Source organism: Pseudophryne corroboree, chromosome 3 (assembly GCF_028390025.1).
Source record: "Pseudophryne corroboree isolate aPseCor3 chromosome 3, aPseCor3.hap2, whole genome shotgun sequence".
Classification (NCBI taxonomy): Eukaryota; Metazoa; Chordata; class Amphibia; order Anura; family Myobatrachidae; genus Pseudophryne; species Pseudophryne corroboree.
Genome location: NC_086446.1, coordinates 518,569,479 through 518,593,092, shown reverse-complemented (window position 1 = coordinate 518,593,092; position 23,614 = coordinate 518,569,479). Strand labels below are relative to the sequence as shown.

At 48.4% G+C, this 23,614-nt stretch overlaps 1 protein-coding gene across 4 annotated transcripts in view; it reads right to left on the bottom strand.

The window, feature by feature from the left end:
- RPTOR (regulatory associated protein of MTOR complex 1) overlaps positions 1 to 23,614 on the bottom strand; it is a 704,097-nt gene that overhangs the window by 9,803 nt on the left and 670,680 nt on the right. For all 4 annotated transcript variants that reach the window (XM_063961080.1, XM_063961083.1, XM_063961081.1 and 1 more), the window contains exons 25-28: positions 20,197 to 20,302; positions 19,624 to 19,738; positions 16,976 to 17,100; positions 14,837 to 14,941 (exon numbers count right to left, since the gene is read on the bottom strand). In XM_063961080.1, the coding sequence (XP_063817150.1) occupies positions 14,837 to 14,941; positions 16,976 to 17,100; positions 19,624 to 19,738; positions 20,197 to 20,302 (451 nt within the window). The remainder of the gene's footprint in view (positions 1 to 14,836; positions 14,942 to 16,975; positions 17,101 to 19,623; positions 19,739 to 20,196; positions 20,303 to 23,614) is intronic.

Here is a 23,614-nt window from a genome sequence, read left to right as displayed (position 1 = left end):
CGAGAAATAGATTTACCGGTGAGTAAAATCTTATTTTCTCTGACGTCCTAGTGGATGCTGGGAACTCCGTAAGGACCATGGGGATTATACCAAAGCTCCCAAACGGGCGGGAGAGTGCGGATGACTCTGCAGCACCGAATGAGAGAACTCCAGGTCCTCCTCAGCCAGGGTATCAAATTTGTAGAATTTTGCAAACGTGTTTGCCCCTGACCAAGTAGCAGCTCGGCAAAGTTGTAAAGCCGAGACCCCTCGGGCAGCCGCCCAAGATGAGCCCACCTTCCTTGTGGAATGGGCTTTTACTGATTTAGGATGCGGCAGTCCAGCCGCAGAATGCGCCTGCTGAATTGTGCTACAAATCCAGCGAGCAATAGTCTGCTTAGAAGCAGGAGCACCCAGCTTGTTGGGTGCATACAGGATAAATAGCGAGTCAGTTTTCCTGACTCCAGCCGTCCTGGAAACATAAATTTTCAAGGCCCTGACTACGTCCAGTAACTTGGAGTCCTCCAAGTCCCTAGTAGCCGCAGGCACCACGATAGGTTGGTTCAAGTGAAAAGCTGATACCACCTTAGGAAGAAACTGGGGACGAGTCCTCAATTCTGCCCTATCCATATGGAAAATCAGATAAGGGCTTTTACATGACAAAGCCGCCAATTCTGACACACGCCTGGCCGAAGCCAAGGCCAACAACATGACCACTTTCCACGTGAGATATTTTAGATCCACGGTCTTAAGTGGCTCAAACCAATGTGATTTTAAGAAACTCAACACCACGTTGAGATCCCAAGGTGCCACTGGAGGCACAAACGGGGGCTGAATATGCAGCACTCCCTTCACAAACCTCTGAACTTCAGGCAATGAAGCCAGTTCTTTCTGGAAGAAAATCGACAGAGCCGAGATCTGTACCTTAATGGAGCCTAATTTCAGGCCCATAGTCACTCCTGTTTGTAGGAAATGCAGAAATCGACCTAGTTGAATTCCTCTGTTGGGGCCTTTTCGGCCTCACACCAAGCAACATATTTCCGCCATATGCGGTGATAATGCTTTGCAGTTACATCTTTCCTGGCTTTAATCAGCGTAGGAATGACTTCCTCCGGAATGCCCTTTTCCTTCAGGATCCGGCGTTCAACCGCCATGCCGTCAAATGCAGCCGCGGTAAGTCTTGGAACAGACAGGGCCCCTGCTGCAGCAGGTCCTGTCTGAGCGGCAGAGGCCATGGGTCCTCTGAGATCATCTCTTGAAGTTCCGGGTACCACGCTCGCCTTGGCCAGTCCGGAACCACGAGTATTGTTCTTACTCCTCGTTTTCTTATTATTCTCAGTACCCTTGGTATGAGAGGCAGAGGAGGGAACACATAAACAGACTGGTACACCCACTGTGTCACCAGAGCGTCCACAGCTATCGCCTGAGGGTCCCTTGACCTGGCGCAATATCTCTCTAGTTTTTTGTTTAGGCGGGACGCCATCATGTCCACTTGTGGACGTTCCCATCGATTTACAATCAGCGTGAAGACTTCTGGATGAAGTCCCCACTCTCCCGGGTGGAGGTCGTGCCTGCTGAGAAAGTCTGCTTCCCAGTTGTCCACTCCCGGAATGAACACTGCTGACAGTGCTAAGACGTGATTTTCCGCCCATCGGAGAATCCTTGTGGCTTCTGCCATTGCCATCCTGCTTCTCGTGCCGCCCTGTCGATTTACATGGGCGACTGCCGTGATGTTGTCTGACTGGATCAGTACCGGCTGGTTTTGAAGCAGAGGCCTTGCCTGACTTAGGGCGTTGTAAATGGCCCTTAGTTCCAGAATATTTATGTGTAGGGAAGTCTCCTGACTCGACCATAGTCCTTGGAAGTTTCTTCCCTGTGTGACTGCCCCCCAGCCCCGAAGGCTGGCATCCGTGGTCACCAGGACCCAGTCCTGTATGCCGAATCTGCGGCCCTCTAGAAGATGGGCCCTCTGCAGCCACCACAGCAGAGACACCCTGGTTCTTGGAGACAGGGTTATCAGGCGATGCATCTGAAGATGCGATCCGGACCACTGGTCCAACAGGTCCCACTGAAAGATTCTGGCATGGAACCTGCCGAAAGGAATTGCTTCGTAAGAAGCCACCATCTTTCCCAGGACCCGCGTGCAGTGATGCACCGATACCTGTTTCGGTTTCAGGAGGTCTCTTACTAGAGATGACAGCTCCTTGGCTTTCTCCTCCGGGAGAAACACTTTTTTCTGGACTGTGTCCAGGATCATACCCAGGAACAGTAGACGTGTCGTCGGAACCAGCTGTGATTTTGGAATATTCAGAATCCAACCGTGCTGGTGTAGCACCTCCTGAGATAGTGCTACTCCCACCAACAACTGCTCCTTGGACCTCGCCTTTATTAGGAGATCGTCCAAGTACGGGATAATTAAAACTCCCTTTCTTCGAAGGAGTATCATCATTTCCGCCATTACTTTGGTAAACACCCTCGGTGCCGTGGAGAGTCCGAACGGCAGCGTCTGGAATTGGTAATGGCAATCCTGTACCACAAATCTGAGGTACTCCTGGTGAGGATAGTAAATGGGGACATGCAGGTAAGCATCCTTGATGTCCAGGGATACCATGTAATCCCCCTCGTCCAGGCTTGCAATAACCGCCCTGAGCGATTCCATCTTGAACTTGAATTTTTTTATGTATGTGTTCAAGGATTTCAAATTTAAAATGGGTCTCACCGAACCGTCCGGTTTCGGTACCACAAACAGTGTGGAATAGTAACCCCGTCCTTGTTGAAGTAGGGGCACCTTGACTATCACCTGCTGGGAATACAGCTTGTGAATTGCCTCTAGCACAGCCTCCCTGCCTGAGGGAGTTGTCGGTAAGGCAGATTTTAGGAACCGGTGGGGTGGAGACGCCTCGAATTCCAGTTTGTACCCTTGAGATACTATTTGCAGGATCCAGGGATCCACCTGTGAGCGAGCCCACTGATCGCTGAAATTTTTGAGGCGGCCCCCCACCGTACCTGGCTCCGTCTGTGGAGCCCCACCGTCATGCGGCGGACTTGGAAGAAGCGGGGGAGGACTTTTGCTCCTGGGAACCTGCTGTTTGTTGCAGCCTTTTTCCCCTACCTCTGCCTCTGGACAGAAAGGACCCGCCTTTTCCACGCCTGTTTTTCTGAGTCCGAAAGGACTGTACTTGATAAAACGGCGCCTTTTTAGGCTGTGAGGGAACATGGGGTAAAAATGCTGACTTCCCAGCAGTTGCTGTGGAAACTAGGTCCGAGAGACCATCCCCGAATAACTCCTCACCCTTATAAGGCAAAACTTCCATGTGCCTTTTTGAATCTGCATCCCCTGTCCACTGGCGAGTCCATAAGCCATTCCTAGCAGAAAAGTGTCCCTGTCTAGGGTGTCAATATTTTCTGACAGGGAATCTGACCACGCAGCGGCAGCACTGCACATCCACGCTGACGCAATAGCAGGTCTAAGTATAATGCCTGAGTGTGTATATACAGACTTCAGGATAGCCTCCTGCTTTCTATCAGCAGGCTCCTTGAGGGCGGCCGTATCCGGAGACGGTAGTGCCACCTTTTTAGACAAACGTGTGAGCGCTTTATCCACCCTAGGTGGTGTTTCCCAACGTGACCTATCCTCTGGCGGGAAAGGGAATGCCATAAGTAACTTCTTAGAGATTACCAATCTTTTATCAGGGAAAGCCCACGCTTCTTCACACACTTCATTTAATTCTTCTGATGGGGGAAAGACTACGGGTAGTTTTTTCTCCCCAAACATAATACCCTTTTTAGTGGTACCTGGGTTTATATCAGAAATGTGTAACACCTCTTTCATTGCTTCAATCATGCAACAAATGGCCTTAGTGGACATTAGACTAGACTCATCGTCATCGACACTGGTGTCAGTATCCGTGTCGACATCCGCGTCTGCCATCTGAGGTAGCGGGCGTTTTAGAGCCCCCGATGGCCTTTGAGACGCCTGGACAGGCACGAGCTGAGAAGCCGGCTGTCCCGCATTTGGCATGTCGTCAAATTTTTTGTGTAAGGAGTCGACGCGTGCACGCAATTCCTTCCATAAGTCCATCCACTCAGGTGTCTGCCCCGCAGGGGGTGACATCCCTTCTATATGCAACTGCTCCGCCTCCACCTCATTATCCTCATCAAACATGTCGACACAGCCGTACCGACACACCGCACACACACAGGGAATGCTCTAACAGAGGACAGGACCCACAAAAGCCCTTTGGGGAGACAGAGTGAGAGTATGCCAGCACACACCAGAGCGCTATATAATGCAGGGACTAACTGAATTATGTCCCCTATAGCTGCTGTTATATATACTGCACCTAAATTTAGTGCCCCCCCTCTCTTTTTTACCCTTTTCTGTAGTGTAGACTGCAGGGGAGAGCCAGGGAGCTTCCTTCCAGCGGAGCTGTGAGGGAGAAATGGCGCCAGTGTGCTGAAGGAGATAGCTCCGCCCCTTTTTCGCGGACTATTCTCCCGCTTTTTTCTGGATTCTGGCAGGGGTAATTATCACATATATAGCCTCTGGGGCTATATATTGTGGTATTTTTACCAGCCAAGGTCTTTTTATTGCTGCTCAGGGCGCCCCCCCTAGCGCCCTGCACCCTCAGTGACCGGAGTGTGAAGTGTGTATGAGGAGCAATGGCGCACAGCTGCAGTGCTGTGCGCTACCTTGGTGAAGACTGATGTCTTCTGCCGCCGATTTTCCGGACCTCTTCTTGCTTCTGGCTCTGTAAGGGGGACGGCGGCGCGACTCCGGGACCGAACACCAAGGCCAGTTCCATGCGGTCGGTCCCTCTGGAGCTAATGGTGTCCAGTAGCCTAAGAAGCCCAAGCTAGCTGCAAGCAGGTAGGTTCGCTTCTTCTCCCCTTAGTCCCTCGCTGCAGTGAGCCTGTTGCCAGCAGGTCTCACTGTAAAATAAAAAACCTAAATATATACTTTCTTTCTAGAAGCTCAGGAGAGCCCCTAGTGTGCATCCAACCTCGGCCGGGCACAAAATCTAACTGAGGCTTGGAGGAGGGTCATAGTGGGAGGAGCCAGTGCACACCAGGTGACCTAAAGCTTTCTTTAATTGTGCCCAGTCTCCTGCGGAGCCGCTATTCCCCATGGTCCTTACGGAGTTCCCAGCATCCACTAGGACGTCAGAGAAATGTCATGTTACCTAACCACTGGCATAGGTTATTGTTTACAGCCAATTAGAGGAAAATGGATTTTTGTACTAAAAGTGGAATCCTTAGTACAATGTTGTAGGGCAAATGGTTCTTAACTCCAGTCCTCAAGTACCCCTAACAGGTCGTGTTTTGTGGATTTCATGAACAGATGAGAATCTGTTTTGCTATGTCTGTAATTATACCACCTGCTTCCAGAGACAGCAATCTTCAAAACATGACCTGTTGGTGTTACTTAAGGGTTGAAGTTGAGAACCACTGCTCTAGGGGGACAGAAACAAAGGGGGACAGAGACCCTCTAAAAGCCAGGGCACTGGGTACAAAATAACTTAAATAATTCCTTCTAAGAAGGTTATCCTAGTGAATCGAGTTGACAACACACAAACAGAAGGACAACTGCAGAGATCCCAGGATTCTTAATTAGGCAGTCTGTGTCCTCATACAGGATCGGAGAAACAGACTTAACTGTTGGCACAAATATCCTCTTTTCTCTACCTGCATCAGGTTTGACACAGATATGACACAAAGATTTCTCAAAGCCACTTTTAATAGTTGGAAATTAATTCATAAAGGGTAAAAGGCACCTGGAGAGCTTTCATGCCAAGTCAGAGCTCCTCATATCTACTTTAAAAAACTTGGAAAAGTATATGGGTATGGTGATCACTCTTAAGATTTGTGAAGAACCTTTTAGATCCAAAATAGGGTGGAATGTTCCATCCCTTTTAGGAACAATTACATGACTGAAGTTATGGGAAGGATAACTAGTACCTTGTACTGATAACTGGTGAAGAGGAAGGCGAGACCCAACTGCCACTGAACCTCTGAAGATCAGCCTTCTATAATAAGAATTGTCTGAAGCCTTAGGATTTAGTGAGCACATGGAAGCCCAAGAGGACTTCTCTTTGACTATAATGTCACAAATAAACTTGTCTGTGACTTCAAGGCCTAACTCTAGGATTATTAATTGCTCGAGGTTAGAAATCTTGGGCTGAAAATGAACATACCTATTCTGTGGGAGGAATCTTTTCTTGTCTCTTTCTTATGACCCCATCCAATTCAAGCAAGAATTTAAGCACCACACTCTGAGTGCCAGCACCTTGTTTGCTTGGCATTGGCAGTACAGTAGAACAACGTATTCTAAAATAAGAGTTGAGATGTATAAACTTTCACCAATCTTCCAGGAGTTGCTCCACCCACTTGAAAATTGGCAACTTAATGGTGGCAAGAGCACATCAAGAGCAGGAGGAGATAACTATAAGAAAGCCCTTTAGTCTGAGCAGTCCTTAAAAACTATTGCGGACCTCCATGATAGCTGTGAGATCAGGATGATCATTACTGTTGACATTTTTATGACTCTAGGATGAAAATATATAGGTCTACAAAATATCTTTTAAGTGAAATTTTTTTCGTCTCAGTTCACCCATTCCCCAAAAGAGAATAAAAACCGCCTGGTGCATCCATTTTCTAAAGAAAGATTGAAGAGACTTGTAGTGATCCTAGGGCCCAACTTTTCAGAGTTGAAAGGATTAACTTGATGATATAACCCACATGGCTGACTTTTTTCTTTGCCCCATCCTCAACATCCCTATTCCCACTTCCCACTTCTCGTAACGAGGGGACCTCTACTGACTGCTTTGGAAAAACCAAGGAGGATAGAAACGTTGCTTGCTCTTTAAAAAGTGAAAAAAAAACAAAACCTTTGACCCTCTTGACAAATCCACAACAGACTGCATAAAGCATCCGGCCCTTGCCAGTTCTAGGACTGCAGCATTAGCTCTGGTTCTGATGTAGGTAATGTGGGGGATGCATTACCCGAGACATACAAACTAAAAACTGCAGTCTGTGCTACTTTGAAGTTTTATCTCCAAACTGCAAGAAGTGGCAGATAGGCTTCTAGTGTGACTGTCCAATAGGCTGCTCATAGACCGCGATACTGCTGTAAACCACATGCTGCTCATAGTGACCTGCAATTAGCTGCTTGTCTGCTAATGGACTTTACAGCAGGTGTCACCAGTGGAACCGCTTTTTACGTCAAGGGTGGAATATAACTGATCATCTGGTTCCCCCTGTAGCAGACTCAATTCTCACAGCAGGCAATTAAAATCTTCTGAAGAAAAAAGAAACCAACTTCAGGGCAAGAGGTGACGAACACAAACAAGGTGCAACCAAGGAGTAAGATTGTTATCATGTGCTAGGGCGTCAAGTGCTGGTAATACTGTGATGGCATAACAGCGGATGCAATTTCATATCTTGCTCCTCTAATCGCAATGCTGTGTCAAGCTCAGCGACTGCTGTAAGAGATCACATATTTTAAGCTATGTGCACTTATAATGTGTTAGCATTCAGTTGCGTTAAGATGCTTTCAGCTGTATCTGAGCAAGTGCACTGCAGAGTAGGGAACATTGATCTCTATGAAGAACCACTGGTCAGCTCAATATAAATGCAGGAAAATGTGAATTCCTATTTAACAGTTGGCTGCCCAATCTAAAAATTAGTCTGTCAGTTAGTTAGAATAATACTTAATAAAAAAACAACAACACGTGCTTATATCTGGTGTTAATGCTAACAAGACAGTCACAAGTGTTCTTTATAGATCTTGAACTTCCAAAACGCGTGTAAAATTAAAAACAGCTTGCAAAGTTTTACAGTTGATCTGTAAGAGCCTTTCCTGTCCCCAAATGTATTTTCTTCATTTCAGATAATAAGATTTTACTCACCGGTAAATCTATTTCTCGTAGTCCGTAGTGGATGCTGGGAACTCCGAAAGGACCATGGGGAATAGCGGGCTCCGAAGGAGGCTGGGCACTCTAGAAAGATTTATGACTACCTGGTGTGCACTGGCTCCTCCCACTATGACCCTCCTCCAAGCCTCAGTTAGGACACTGTGCCCGGACGAGCTGACATAATAAGGAAGGATTTTGAATCCCGGGTAAGACTCATACCAGCCACACCAATCACACCGTACAACTCGTGATACTATATCCAGTTTGACAGTATGAAAACAACTGAGCCTCTCAACAGATGGCTCAACAATAACCCTTTAGTTAGCAATAACTATTTACAAGTATTGCAGACAATCCGCACTTGGGATGGGCGCCCAGCATCCACTACGGACTACGAGAAATAGATTTACCGGTGAGTAAAATCTTATTTTCTCTGACGTCCTAGTGGATGCTGGGAACTCCGAAAGGACCATGGGGATTATACCAAAGCTCCCAAACGGGCGGGAGAGTGCGGATGACTCTGCAGCACCGAATGAGAGAACTCAAGGTCCTCCTCAGCCAGGGTATCAAATTTGTAGAATTTTGCAAACTTGTTTGCCCCTGACCAAGAAACAGCTCGGCAAAGTTGTAAAGCCGAGACCCCTCGGGCAGCCGCCCAAGATGAGCCCACCTTCCCTGTGGAATGGGCTTTCACTGATTTAAGATGCGGCAGTCCAGCCGCAGAATGCGCCTGCTGAATCGTGTCACAGATCCAGCGAGCGATAGTCTGCTTAGAAGCAGGATCACCCAGCCTGTTGGGTGCATACAGGATAAATAGCGAGTCAATTTTCTTGACTCTAGCCGTCCTGGAAACATAATTTTTTCAAGGCCCTGACTACGTCCAATAACTTGGAATCCTCCAAGTCCCTAGTAGCCGCAGGCACCACAATAGGTTGGTTCAAGTGAAAAACTGATACCACCTTAGGGAGAAACTGGGGACGAGTCCTCAATTCTGCCCTATCCATATGGAAAATCAGATAAGGACTTTTATATGACAAAGCCGCCAATTCTGATACACGCCTGGCCGAAGCCAAGGCCAATAACATGACCACTTTCCGCGTGAGATATTTTAGATCCACGGTTTTTAGTGGTTCAAACCAATGTGATTTTAAGAAACTCAACACCACGTTGAGATCCCAAGGTGCCACTGGAGGCACAACCGGGGGCTGAATATGCAGCACTCCTTTCACAATGTCTGAACTTCAGGTACTGAAGCTAATTCTTTCTGGAAGAAAATCGACAGAGCCGAGATCTGTATCTTAATGGAGCCTAATTTTAGGCCCATAGACACTCCTGCTTGTAGGAAATGCAGAAATCGACCTAGTTGAAATTCCTCTGTTGGGGCCTTTTGTGGCCTCACACCAAGCAACATATTTCTGCCATATGCGGTGATAATGTTTTGCAGTTACATCTTTCCTAGCTTGAATCAGCGTAGGAATGACTTCCTCCGGAATGCCCTTTTCCTTTAGGATCCGGCGTTCAACCGCCATGCCATCAAAACGTAGCCGCGGTAAGTCTTGGAACAGACAGGGCCCCTGCTGCAGCAGGTCCTGTCTGAGCGGCAGAGGCCATGGGTCCTCTGATATAATTTCTTGAAGTTCTGGGTACCAGGCTCTTCTTGGCCAATCCGGAACCACGAGTATCGTTCTTACTCCTCGCCTTCTTATTATTCTCAGTACCTTTGGTATGAGAGGCAGAGGGGGGAACACATAAACCGACTGGTACACCCACGGTGTTACCAGAGCGTCCACAGCTATCGCCTGAAGGTCCCTTGACCTGGCGCAATATCTTTTATAGCTTTTTGTGTCTGCTGAGAAGATCTGCTTCCCAGTTGTCCACTCCGGGAATGAACACTGCTGACAGTGCTAACACATGATTTTCCGCCCATCGGAGAATCCTTGTGGCTTCTGCCATCGCCATCCTGCTTCTTGTGCCACCCTGTTGGTTTACATGGGCGATTGCCGTGATGTTGCCTGATTGGATCAGGACCGGCTGGTTTTGAAGCAGAGGCCTTGCCTGACTCAGGGCATTGTAAATGGCCCTCTGTTCCAGAATATTTATGTAGGGAAGTCACCTGACTTGACCAAAGTCCCTGGAAGTTTCTTCCCTGTGTGACTGCCCCCCAGCCTCAAAGGCTGGCATCCATGGTCACTAGGACCTAGTCCTGTATGTCGAACCTGCGGCCCTCTTGAAGATGGGCACTCTGCAGCCACTACAGTAGAGATACCCTGGTCCTTGGAGACAGGGTTATCAGCCTAATGCATCTGAAGATGCGACCCGGACCACTTGTCTAACAGGTCCCCCTGAAAAGTTCTTGCATGGAACCTGCCGAATGGGATTGCTTCGTAGGAAGCTATCATTTTTCCCAGGACTCGCGTGCAATGATGCACCGATAACTGTTTTGGCTTCAGGAGGTCTCTGACTAGAGATGACAGCTCCTTGGCTTTCTCCTCCGGGAGAAACACTTATTTCTGGTCTGTGTCCAGAACCATCCCCAGGAACAGTAGATGTGTCGTAGGAACCAGCGGTGACTCTGGACTGTTTAGAATCCAACCGTGCTGTTGTAGCACTTTCCAAAATAGTGCTACCCCGACTAGCAACTGCTCCTTGGACCTCGCCCTTATAAGGAGATTGTCCAAGTACGGGATAATAAAACTCCCCTTTTTCGAAGGAGTATCATCATTTCGGCCATTACCATGGTAACACCCTCGGTGCCATGTACGGTCCAAACGGCAGAGTCTGGACTTGGTAATGGTAATCCTGTACCACAAATCTGAGGTACTCCTGGCGAGGATAGTAAATAGGGACATGCAGGTAAGCATCCTTGATGTCCCGGGATACCATGTAATCCCCCTCGTCCAGGCTTGCAATAACCGCCCTGAGCGATTCCATCTTGAACTTGAATTTTTTTATGTATGTGTTCAAGGATTTTAAATATAAAAAAGGGTCACACCGAACCATGCGGTTTCGGTACCCCAACCGTGTGGAATAGTAACCCCGTCCTTGTTGGAGTAGGGGCACCTTAAGTATTACCTGCTGGGAATACAGCTTATTAATTGCCTCTAGCACAGCCTCCCTGCCTGAGGGAGTTGTCGGCAAGGCATATTTGAGGAAACGGCGGGGGGAAGACATCTCGAATTCCAGCTTGTACCCCTGAAAGACTACTTGAATGAAACAGGGATCCACCTGTGAGCGAGCCCACTGATCGCTGAAATTTTTGAGACGGCCCCCCACCGTACCTGGCTACACCTGTGGAGCCCCCGCGTCATGCTGTGGACTCAGAGGAAGCGAGAGAAGAATTATGATTCTGGGAACAGGCTGACTGGTGCAGCTTTTTCCCTCTTCCCTTGTCTCTGTACAGAAAGGAAGCGCCATTTGACCCGCTTGCTTTTCTGAAGCCGAAAGGACTGTACCTGATAATACAGTGCTTTCTTAGGCTGTGAGGAAAACTGAGGTAAAAATATTTCTTCCCAGCTGTTGCTGCGGATACGAGGTCCCAGAGACCATCCCCAAATAATTCCTCACCCTTATAAGGCAGAATCTCTATGCGCCATTTAAGGTCAGCATCACCTGTCCAGTGACAGGTCTCTAATACCCTCCTGACAGAATGGACATTACATTCATTTTGGATGCCAGCCGGCAAAATATCCCTCTGTGCATCCCTCATATATAAGACGACGTCTTTAATATGTTCTCAAGTTAGCAAACTAGTATGTTTGACAGGGTCACCGACCACGCTGCAGCAGCACGCTCTGCAGGTTTCAGTCTAGTACCTGAGTGTGTAAATACAGACTTCAGGATAGCCTCCTGCTTTTTATCAACAGGTACCTTCAAAGTGGCCGTTCCTAAAACGGCAGTGCCACCTATTTTGACAACCGTGTGAGCGCCTTATCCACCCTAGGGGATATCTCCCAGCGTAACTTATCCTCTGGCGGGAAAAGGTACGCCATCAGTAACTTTTTAGAAATTACCAGTTTCTTATCAGGGGGAACCCACGCTTTTCACACACTTCATTCATTCATCTGATGGGGGAACAAAACACTGCCTGCTTTTTCTCCCCAAACATAAAAACCCATTTTTAGAGGTTAATGTCAGAAATGTGTAACACATTTTTTATTGCCGGGATCAAGTCACGGATGTTCCTAGTGGATTGTGTATATGTCTCAACCTTGTCGACACTGGAGTCAGACTCCGTGTCGACATCTGTGTCTGCCATCTGAATGAGCGGGCGTTTTTGAGCCCCTGATGGCCTTTGAGACGCCTGGGCAGGCACGGGCTGAGAAGCCGGCTGTCCCACAGCTGTTACGTCATCCACCCTTTTATGTAAGGAGTTGACACTGTCGGTTATACCTTTTACCTAACCATCCACTCTGGTGTCGGCCCCACAGGGGGCGACATCACATTTATCGGCATCTGCTCCGTCACTATATAAGCCTCTTCCTCAAACATGTCGACACAGCTGTACCGACACACCGCACACACACAGGGAATGATCTGATTGAGGACAGGACCCACGAAGCCCTTTGGGGAGACAGAGAGAGAGTATACCAGCACACACCAGAGCGCTATATAATGTGGGGATTAACACTATAACTGAGTGAATTTTCCCCCATAGCTGCTTGTATATACAATATTGCGCCTAAATTTAGTGCCCCCCCCTCTCTTTTTAACCCTTTAAGCCTGAAAACTACAGGGGAGAGCCTGGGGAGCTTTCTTCCAGCTGCACTGTGAAGAGAAAATGGCGCCAGTGTGTCTGAGGGAGATAGCTCCGCCCCTTTTCCGCGGCCTATTCTCCCGCTTTTTTCTGGATTCTGGCAGGGGTATTTACCACATATATAGCCTCTGGGGCTATATATTGTGGTATTTTTGCCAGCCAAGGTGTTTTTATTGCTGCTCAGGGCGCCCCCCCCAAGCGCCCTGCACCCTCAGTGACCGGAGTGTGAAGTGTGTATGAGGAGCAATGGCGCACAGCTGCAGTGCTGTGCGCTACCTTGGTGAAGACTGATGTCTTCTGCCGCCGTTTTTCCGGACCTCTTCTTGCTTCTGGCTCTGTAAGGGGGACGGCGGCGCGGCTCCGGGACCGAACACCAAGGACTGGGCCTGCGGTCGATCCCTCTGGAGCTAATGGTGTCCAGTAGCCTAAGAAGCCCAATCCGGCTGCAAGCAGGCGAGTTCGCTTCTTCTCCCCTTAGTCCCTCGCTGCAGTGAGCCTGTTGCCAGCAGGTCTCACTGAAAATAAAAAACCTAAATCTATACTTTCTTTCTAAGGGCTCAGGAGAGCCCCTAGTGTGCATCCAACCTCGGCCGGGCACAAGATCTAACTGAGGCTTGGAGGAGGGTCATAGTGGGAGGAGCCAGTGCACACCAGGTAGTCATAAATCTTTCTAGAGTGCCCAGCCTCCTTCGGAGCCCGCTATTCCCCATGGTCCTTTCGGAGTTCCCAGCATCCACTAGGACGTCAGAGAAAAGATAACAACATGACAGTAACCTAATCTTCCCCTGGGGATCATGCAGGTATTGTGATGTCTTTTTTTCTTTCTGCCTCCCCCCCTTAAACTGACTTGTGGCAGAGAAACAAATTAATGAGAAGCTTACAGATAGAGGGCCTAGACCAGCGGTTTTCATTTGGTGGTATGAGTAGCACTAGTGGTACAATAAGCAAGGCTAGGTGGTACTCAAGCTGCAGTGCCACCTACACAATCTTGGGAACACAGTTGGCTGCTCCCGATCTGATAGAAGTAGCCAACTTCCACGTCACATGACCTCCTCTGCACAAAGCTGACAATGAGCACACAGGGCTTAGCCTTATGCCCTTTTAAATGCAGTTAGAATCTGTGAAGGGGGCAGTGAGAGCTATATGGAGGGGGCAGAGAGAAGTCTGTGGAGGGGCAGTGAGAGCTGTGTGGAGGGGGCAGTGAGAGCTGTGTGGAGGGGGCAGTGAGAAGTCTGCGGAGGGGGCAGTGAGAAGTCTGCGGAGGGGGCAGGGAGACGTCTGCGGAGGGGGCAGTGAGACGTCTGCGAAGGGGGCCGTGAGACGTCTGTGAAGGGGGCAGTGAGAGCTATGTGGAGAGAGCAGAGAGAGCTATGTGGAGAGGGCAGAGAGAGCTACAGTATGTGGAGAGGGCAGAGAGAGCTACAGTATGTGGAGGTGGCAGTGAAAGGCTGTGCGGAGGGGGCAGTGAGAGCTGTGTGGAGGGGCAGTGAGAGCTGTGTGGAGGGGGCAGTGAGAGCTGTGTGGAGAGGGCAGAGAGCTGTGTGGAGGGGGCAGTGAGAGCTGTGTGGAGTGGGCAGTGTGAGAGCTGTGTGGAGGGGGCAGTGAAAGCTGTGTGGAGGGGGCAGTGAGAGCTATCTGGAGAGAGCAGAGAGAGCTATGTGGAGAGGGCAGAGAGAGCTACAGTATGTGGAGAGGGCAGAGAGAGCTACAGTATGTGGAGGTGGCAGTGAAAGGCTGTGCGGAGGGGGCAGTGAGAGCTGTGTGGAGGGGCAGTGAGAGCTGTGTGGAGGGGGCAGTGAGAGCTGTGTGGAGAGGGCAGAGAGAGCTGTGTGGAGGGGGCAGTGAGAGCTGTGTGGAGGGGGCAGTGAGAGCTGTGTGGAGGGGGCAGTGTGAGAGCTGTGTGGAGGGGGCAGTGAAAGCTGTGTGGAGGGGGCAGTGAAAGCTATGTGGAGGGGGCAGTGAGATCTGTGTGGAGGGGGCAGTGAGAGCTATGTGGAGACAACAATTATAGCAGTTTGATTAATAATAATAAAAAAAAAACCCTGCCCGTGCAAGAATCAAAATCACATATTCAAACTGTTAATTACACTCAAAACTTTTGTCAACGTTTAGTTTTGGATGGGATTATATACAGTATTAAGGCTGGAGAGGACAAATATAAATAATACCATCTACCATATTCATGGCTTACCCCGTGTAGATGGCAGCATGTCAGATAAACCCTGCCAGGCAGTTACCATTTCGGGATTCTTTTCTAGGTCAGCAAAGTTCTTCCACACTCGTATGGCACCATCATCTATATGAACAAAATAAGCTTTAAGGTTTGACCAAGGCTGAAATAAATGCTCCAAGATTGTATTAACTACAGTCTATCCAGAGAGACTCTGGGTAAATTTATCAAATTAAGATTTTGACAAAAAAAAAAAAAAAAAAATCAATTTCTTAAAGCAGAACAGCTAGAAAATCACAGGAAAACCAACATTTTCAAACCCAGCATGAAGCAAATCGAAACCCTGACAGTTTAAATGTAAGAAATACAAACTGGCGTGTATATTAGCCAGCTGTGTCATAAGATATAGGGAAAAACTAATGCAAGACTGCTTTACGAAGAGACCATGCTATCTGCAAACTAGGGTTGTCCAACTCAATGTCAAACAGCTTTAGGCTCCTAGCGGTAACACTAGCCTGTGAGTACCAGGAAAAAATGAATTGCAATGTCCCCAAATTGTTTAAAAAAAATAAATAAATTGTGCTTCTGTATTGGCAAAATGAAATATCGGACACATATACAGTACATACTTATCATTTACTATGCCCCTATATTTATTGCACTATATCTTCTGTCCTCATAGTTATGATGCTTCCATATTGAGTATTAATAAAGCTACCCCTGGACTCAAACCTTAAGGAAACAGATTTCCTAATCCAACCAAGCACCACTCCTCCCCTCCAGCACAACTGTGGCACAAGCGCTCCTCCTCCCCTCCAGCACACCTGTGGCATAAGCGCTCCTCATTCCCTCCAGCACACCTGTGGCACAAGCACTCCTCCTCCCCTCCAGCACACACCTGTGGCACAAGCACTCCTCCTCCCCTCCAGCACACACCTGTGGCACAAGCACTCCTCCTCCCCTCCAGCACACACCTGTGGCATGAGTACTCCTCCTCCCCTCCTGCACACATCTGTGGCACAAGCACTCCTCCCCTCCAGTACACCTGTGGCACAAGCGCTCCTCCTCCCCTCCAGCACACCTGTGGCACAAGCCCTCCTCCTCCCCTCCAGCACACCTGTGGCACAAGCGCTCCTCCTCCCCTCCAGCACACCTGTGGCCCAAGCGCTCCTCCTCCCCTCCAGCACACAGCTGTGGCACAAGCACTCCTCCTCTCCTCCAGCACACACCTGTGGCACAAGCACTCCTCCTCTCCTCCAGCACACACCTGTGGCACAAGCACTCCTCCTCCCCTCCAGCACACACCTGTGGCACAAGCACTCCTCCTCCCCTCCAGCACACACACGTGGCACAAGCACTCCTCCTCCCCTCCAGCACACACCTGTGGCACAAGCACTCCTCCTCCCCTCCAGCACACCTGTGGCCCAAGCACTCCTCCTCCCCTCCTGCACACAGCTGTGGCACAAGCACTCCTCCTCCCCTCCAGCACACACCTGTGGCACAAGCGCTCCTCCTCCCCTCCTGCACACCTGTGGCCCAAGCGCTCCTCCTCCCCTCCAGCACACAGCTGTGGCACAAGCACTCCTCCTCCCCTCCAGCACACACCTGTGGCACAAGCGCTCCTCATCCCCTCCTGCACACCTGTGGCCCAAGCGCTCCTCCTCCCCTCCAGCACACAGCTGTGGCACAAGCACTCCTCCTCCCCTCAGCACACACCTGTGGCACAAGCGCTCCTCATCCCCTCCAGCACACCTGTGGCACAAGCGCTCCTCCTCCCCTCCAGCACACCTGTGGCACAAGCGCTCCTCCTCCCCTCCAGCACACCTGTGGCACAAGCGCTCCTCCTCCCCTCCAACACACAGCTGTGGCACAAGCGCTCCTCCTCTCCTCCAGCACACACCTGTGGCACAAGCACTCCTCCTCCCCTCCAGCACACCTGTGGCACAAGCACTCCTCCTCCCCTCCTGCACACACCTGTGGCACAAGCACTCCTCCTCCCCTCCTGCACACACCTGTGGCACAAGCACTCCTCCTCCCCTCCTGCACACACCAGTGGCACAAGCACTACTCCTCCCCTCCAGCACACCTGAGGCACAAGTACTCCTCCTCCCCTCCAGCACACCTGTGGCACAAGTACTCCTCCTCCCCTCCAGCACACACCTGTGGCACTCAGCAGCAGAGAGCAGTCTTGTCCATTTAGATATTCCATGGCTGTAATTCTGGTATAACGTGGGTTGCCATTGTGAAAGTAATCCAGCTTCTCTCCTTTCTCCCAATCCCAGAAACTGCAGTAAATCAAATGAGAATAATATATTTTAGGAGAGGTATTGTTACAACTGAAGTATCCTCTTCTTGGAAAGTCTATTTTTTCCGGAGGTCTTCTGGGCAGTGACCCAGGGATCAGTATATTGCTTGGGATGCCGATTGTCAGTATACCGACAACGGCATCCCGGCCGTCAGTATGCCCGCAGCAGGGCAAGCGCAAAAAGTGCCCTTGTGGGCTCGCTGCACTCACCACAGGTTCTATTCCCACTCTATGGGTGTCGTGGACACCCACGAATAGGAATAGCCCCTGTTAGCCGGGATTCTTTCTGTCGGCATTGTCAGCAGTCGGGATTTCAGCATCGGTATCCTGACCGCCATGATCCCGACCGCTGGCAAATTAACTGCATCACGTGACCCCAAACTTATAATAGCTGCTTCTCCCTTGAGGCGTGATATGCCTACCAGTACTGGGATGCCACCTGGACTTACGCAACTGACGGTTGTACAAGCTCAACCCGGAGTGACCTGAATCAATGCCGGTGAGGAGGTGAACCTAACAATAGAGGAGAGTGACCCAAATGAAAAGATAAGAGAGCAACACAACGAGGTCAGGAAAAATAAGAAGGGTAAAGAAGTTTAGACAGAATGGTCTCAGATAGGGGCAAGGCGGATGAATACAATAACTAAAGAGTTTTGGACGACAGGGAGTACATATAACACTGAGGACTCTAGATCTATTGGTGGAGTTACAGGATACAGAGGTGAGGAAGAATGCGGGAGGGTAGAAGCGTAACAAGCTAATAAGACATAAATAGACAGGAATAACCAAATACACGTTACTGATAATGCAGCTGACACAGAGCTGGATACAGGAATACTGCAGCAGACTTTAACAGAAAAGCAGGCAAATAATCCACAAAGATAATCCTTAGCGACAAGGGCTCCCTTGATGAACAACTCTGTGCAGCTGTCCTGCTGCACGATCACAAATCCCCAGCGCTGCCCCTTCCGACAGCGTCGCTGGTTGCTAGGGAGGCGGCGGGCAGGAAGCTAGCCACGTCCCCGGTTACCAAGGGAGCGAAAGCCTTGCTAGCGTCTGGATGCTTAGCAATGACCAGACGCTGCGGGCAAGTCACGGGCTGTGGCGGCTTGTGACAGGTATGTCAATTTACAGAGTCACTTATTCCATTTAAATTAATTGAATTGTCACAACTCCCAAGAGGCCACCTATGAAGCCATTTGGACCACTGAGATGTTAATGAAATGTCAGTTAATAATTAGGGGAGAGGTCTGAGGGGTAAATTTACTAAGGTGGGTTATTTTTTTTAGAATTGGTGATGTCGCTCATAGCAACCAATCAGATTCTACTTAACAATTATCTAGCTGCTTCTAGAAGATAATAGATAGAATCTGATTGGTTGCTATGGGCAACATCACCAGTTCTAAAAAAAAAAAATCCCACCTTAGTAAATTTACTCAAATATGTCTGATGTAGATTGGAATTGGACAACGGATTGAACAGCCAGAAGTAGCAGCATTCTAGATTGCTAGTGAGGGATCTTTCTAAAGCAATTACTTGAGATAACCAGCACTCATAGAAGCAATGCGGAGATGTAGTATGAAATGTGACTGTAGGAGAAAACTAGGGGCTTAATGACCATTGGATGGTGTTGGTCTAAGACAAGTATAGCAGCAGATTTTTGGGGCTCAGTACTGGGGCGGTGACCAACAGTGTGAATACCGGGACCCTCCTTACATGCCTTGCTGCCTACTCGGCGTTGCCGCACCATCTTGGCATATGGATGGCAGGTTATAGACAGGGATGGGTATTTTTGGTGAACCAGGTCTAATATACAGGTAACAGTGAATAAGAACCGCACCAAAACTAAAGGTTTAAGATTATTTGAAATTAGAACTTTAGTGAAATGTTAACTCATTTTTGTGAATATAACAAGAGTGGACTGAAACATGCAGTGCAGGTAAACTGCAACAGATGCAATGCAACATAGTCTTGTGACAGATACAGTATGTTTCTATAAGCAGAAACAAGATAACCCAAATAAGGTTCTCCAAGGAAGTGACAGCTGCCCATTACAAGTCTAAAATAAACCCAATCAGAGGATTTAAAAATAGATATATCTATATGAAACTTGTCCAAGAGAGACTAATCACACAATAATACGTACTGTAGCACAAAGCACTAGCGGATGAAAAGACTGCAATCAGTAAAAACAAAAACAGAATGACAAAAGTTTTTTTTTTGATCTCTCTAACAGAAAGGGGGGAAAAAGAGACACAGGGAACAGTAAAGGCTTTTTGCTCTGCATTTACGGTTACGTTTTCCAAATCGCTGACAAAATAATAAAAATCTGCTACAACGCTTGAAGTATATAATGTTATTCTGGATACAGGTTATCAGCTCTCCTACACAGATCCTAAGGGAAAATGTAGTTTGACTGCATCTATGCCAGCTTTTTAGACACGACAGACTGCATTTCCACGATTCCTAATCTATAGAGAAACATTCTGCCTCAGAGTATTACCAGATACTGTCTTTGTCAGCAACCGCGATACAAGAGGTAAATGGATGAAACTTCACTACGGAGGGAACGCCTGGATTTCGGTTAATAAATATCTGATCATCCAACTTGGTGATGCCTGTAAAACGAAAAACATAAAATAGTATTTCTTATGTAGCTAGGGCAAACTCATTTTTCACATATAATCACTTCCCGCGAGACTCTATGGCTCCTTGCAGACCCGAGGCTTGAGTTCTCCCCGACTGCTTCTCTCTATCACACATATTAATAAATGGAGCTGGCTGCTGTAGGATGGATATTGATCTGGGACTGGACACTTGTCAGCTCAGATTAACTCTGCTTGGCAGTACAGGCGCCGTGTTAATACAGTCACAGACACTTAAAATCTCATATTAACACACACAGGAAAGAAAAATCTTTTCCACAGAGTGTAACCTGGCCCTCATGGCAGGGAATCCGGGAAGGCAGAGACAGGGGGGAGATCCGGAGAAACTGCTCATGAATCTGAGGCAGCAGGAAGACAAATAGATCATAGGAAAGGTTTGTAGTGTACAGAGCTATGGTAGAATCATTCACCTTTTTGTAGGAGGTTTTGTGCTTGTTTCTTGACCTTGGCATTCCGTAAGAAGCGCCACTCCCGCTCTTTGCGTACTTGACTCTCAGCATCATGTTCTTCAGGTATCTGCAATGAAACATGTTCAGCTGTAAACAAGTCGTAGAAGGACCAGGTACCCAGAAGGTGAAAGCCAACATAAGGCATGACATCTCATACATATCTCCATATAGCTGCAACATTTATTGGTACTTATCAACACCAATCAACTCTTTTCCAGTAGCGGAAGAGGCGTAGATCACCTGTTCTACAGTATATTTAGAAGATATTTATTTACTACCTGAACTGGAGTAGCACAGGCCCACTGGGAAATCCAGAAACACTGATATGGCCGAATAAAATGATTCCATAGAACATAAAACTTTCACACTTGAAGGGCCTACAGTAGGTTAGAACTACAATCTGGAAGGTGCAATTTTGAAACATGGAAAAATCATGCTTTTCTGTGAGGTGAAAGGGGAGGGGGTGGAGGGAGCAATTTAAAATCTGCAGACAGGTTATAGTGAAGCAAAAAGCGAAAAAAATGACATGGTACATCTAGGTACAAATTTGCACCTTTTAGTTGAATTTGCTCCTATTTATAAACCCTTAAACCTGCAAAAATGGCGTATCAATGATAATTATTATTGTTAACCCATCCAAGACATCACTAACGTTTCTGGCACTTAATAAAACCAGATTTTAATACCTACCGGTAAATCCTTTTCTCCTAGTACGTAGAGGATGCTGGGGTCCACTTCAGTACCATGGGGTATAGATGGTTGCGCAGGAGCCATGGGCACTTTAAGACTTTTTCAGAGTGTGAACTGGCTCCTCCCTCTATGCCCCTCCTCCAGACCTCAGTATAGGAACTGTGCCCAGGGAGACGGACATTTCGAGGAAAGGATTTACTTTTAATTTAACGGTGAGATTCATACCAGCTCACACATCAACCATGCCGCACAACATGGCATTCAACTAAACCCATGCCAACAGGCATGAACAATTGCAGCAACATGCTGAAAATAATTGTAACACAACACTTGTGTAACTACAAAACTAACCACTGCAGGTAAAGTACGCACTGGGTCGGGTGCCCAGCATCCTCTACGGACTAGGAGAAAATGATTTACCGATAGATATTAAAATCCTGTTTTCTCATACGTCCTAGAGGATGCTGGTGTCCACTTCAGTACCATGGGGCTATACCAGAGCTCCAGTACGGGCGGGAGAGTGCGGATGACCCTGCAGCACTGATTGACCAAACTTGAGGTCCTCATCAGCCAAGGTGTCAAACTTGTAAACTATGCAAACATGTTTGCCCCTGACCAAGTAGCTGCTCGGCAAAGTTGTAATGCCGAGACCCCCCGGGCAGCCGCCCAGGATGAGCCCACCTTTCTAGTAGAATGGGCATTTACCGAATTCGGTATCGGCAATCCTGCCGAGGAATGAGCGTGCTGAATCGTCCCTCTGATCCAGCGCGCAATGGTCTGCTTAGAAGCAGGACACCAAATCTTGTTGGGCGCATACAGGACAAACAGAGCCTCTGTTTTCCGTATCCGAGCTGTTCTAGCGACATAAATTTTCAAAGCTCTGACCACATCAAGAGACTTTGACGCAGTGAAGGTGTCAGTAGTCACTGGCACCACAATAAGTTGGTTTATATGGAAAGATGAAACCACCTTCGGAAGAAATTGCTGACGAGTTCTTAACTCTGCCCTATCTTCATGGAAGATCAGGTAAGGGCTCTTGTGAGACAAGGCCCCCAACTCAGACACCCGCCTTGCGGATGCCAAGGCCAACAGCATGACCACTTTCAAAGTGAGAAACTTCAATTCTATCTCCTGTAGAGGTTCAAACCAATCCGACTGAAGGAACTGCAACACCACATTAAGGTCCCATGGTGCCACCGGAGGCACAAATGGAGGTTGGATGTGCAGCACCCCTTTCACGAACGTCTGAACTTCTGGAAGGGAGGCCAATTGTTTTTGAAAGAAAACTGATCAGGCTGAAATCTGGACCTTGATTGAACCCAATTTTAGGCCCGCATCCACACCCGCCTGCAGAAAATGGAGAAAACGTCCCAACTGAAACTCTTCCGTAGGAGCCATCTTGGAGTCACACCAAGACACATACTTTCTCCAAATACGGTGGTAATGTCTAGACGTTACTCCTTTCCTGGCCTGAATAAGAGTGGGCATGACTTCTTTGGGAATACCCTTTCGGGCTAGGATCCGGCGCTCAACAGCCATGCCGTCAAACGTATCCGCGGTAAGTCTTGATACACGCACGGCCCCTGCTGCAGCAGGTCCTCGCGAAGAGGAAGAGGCCGAGGATTTCTATGAGCAACTCCTGAAGATCTGGATACCAAGCCCTCCTTGGCCAGTCTGGGACAATGAGGATCGCTCGAACCCTTGTTCTTCTTATGAGCTTGAGAACTGTCAGTATTAGTGGAAGTGGAGGGAAGACATACACCAACCCAAACACCCACTGTTACACCAGTGCATCCACTGCTATTGCTTGAGGGTCTCTCGACCTGAAACAATATCTCTGAAGCTTCTTGTTGAGACAAGACACCATCATGTCTACTTGAGGAACTCCCCAAAGACTTGTCACTTCTGCGAAGACTTCTTGGTGGAGGCCCCACTCTCCTGGATGGAGATCGTGTCTGCTGAGGAAGTCTGCTTCCCAGTTGTCCACTCCCGGAATGAAAATTGCTGACTGAGCTTTTGCATGTCTTTCTGCCCAGAGGAGGATCTTTGTCACCTCTGCCATTGCCGCTCTGCTTTTCGTTCTGCCCTGACTGTTTATGTACGCGACTGCTGTTACATTGTCCGACTGGATCTGCACGGGTTGATCTTGAAAAAGATGCACCGCTTGTAGAAGGCCGTTGTAAATGGCTCTCAATTCGAGAACGTTTATGTGAAGACAGGTTTCCTGACTTGACCATTTTCCTTGGAAGCTTTTTCCCTGTGTGACTGCTCCCCAGCCTCGGAGACTTGCATCCGTGGTTACTAGGACCCAGTCCTGAATCCCGAACCTGCATCCCTCTAGTAGGTGAGAACTGTGTAGCCACCACAGGAGCGAAATCCCAGCTCTGGAGACAGGATTATCTTCTGGTGCATGTGTAGGTGGGATCCGGACCATTGTCCAACAGGTCCCACTGGAATACTCTGGCATGGAATCAGCCAAACTGTATGGCCTCGTAGGCCGCTACCATCTTTCCCAACAACCGAATGCATTGATGGATCGACGCTCTTGTTGGTTTCCAAATTTGTTTGACCACTCTCTGGATTTCCAGAGCCTTTTCTACTGAAAAAAAAAAATACCCTCTGTACTTCTGTGTCTAGTATCATCCCCAGAAAGGACAATCTTGTCGTCGGATTCAACTGCGCCTTTGGA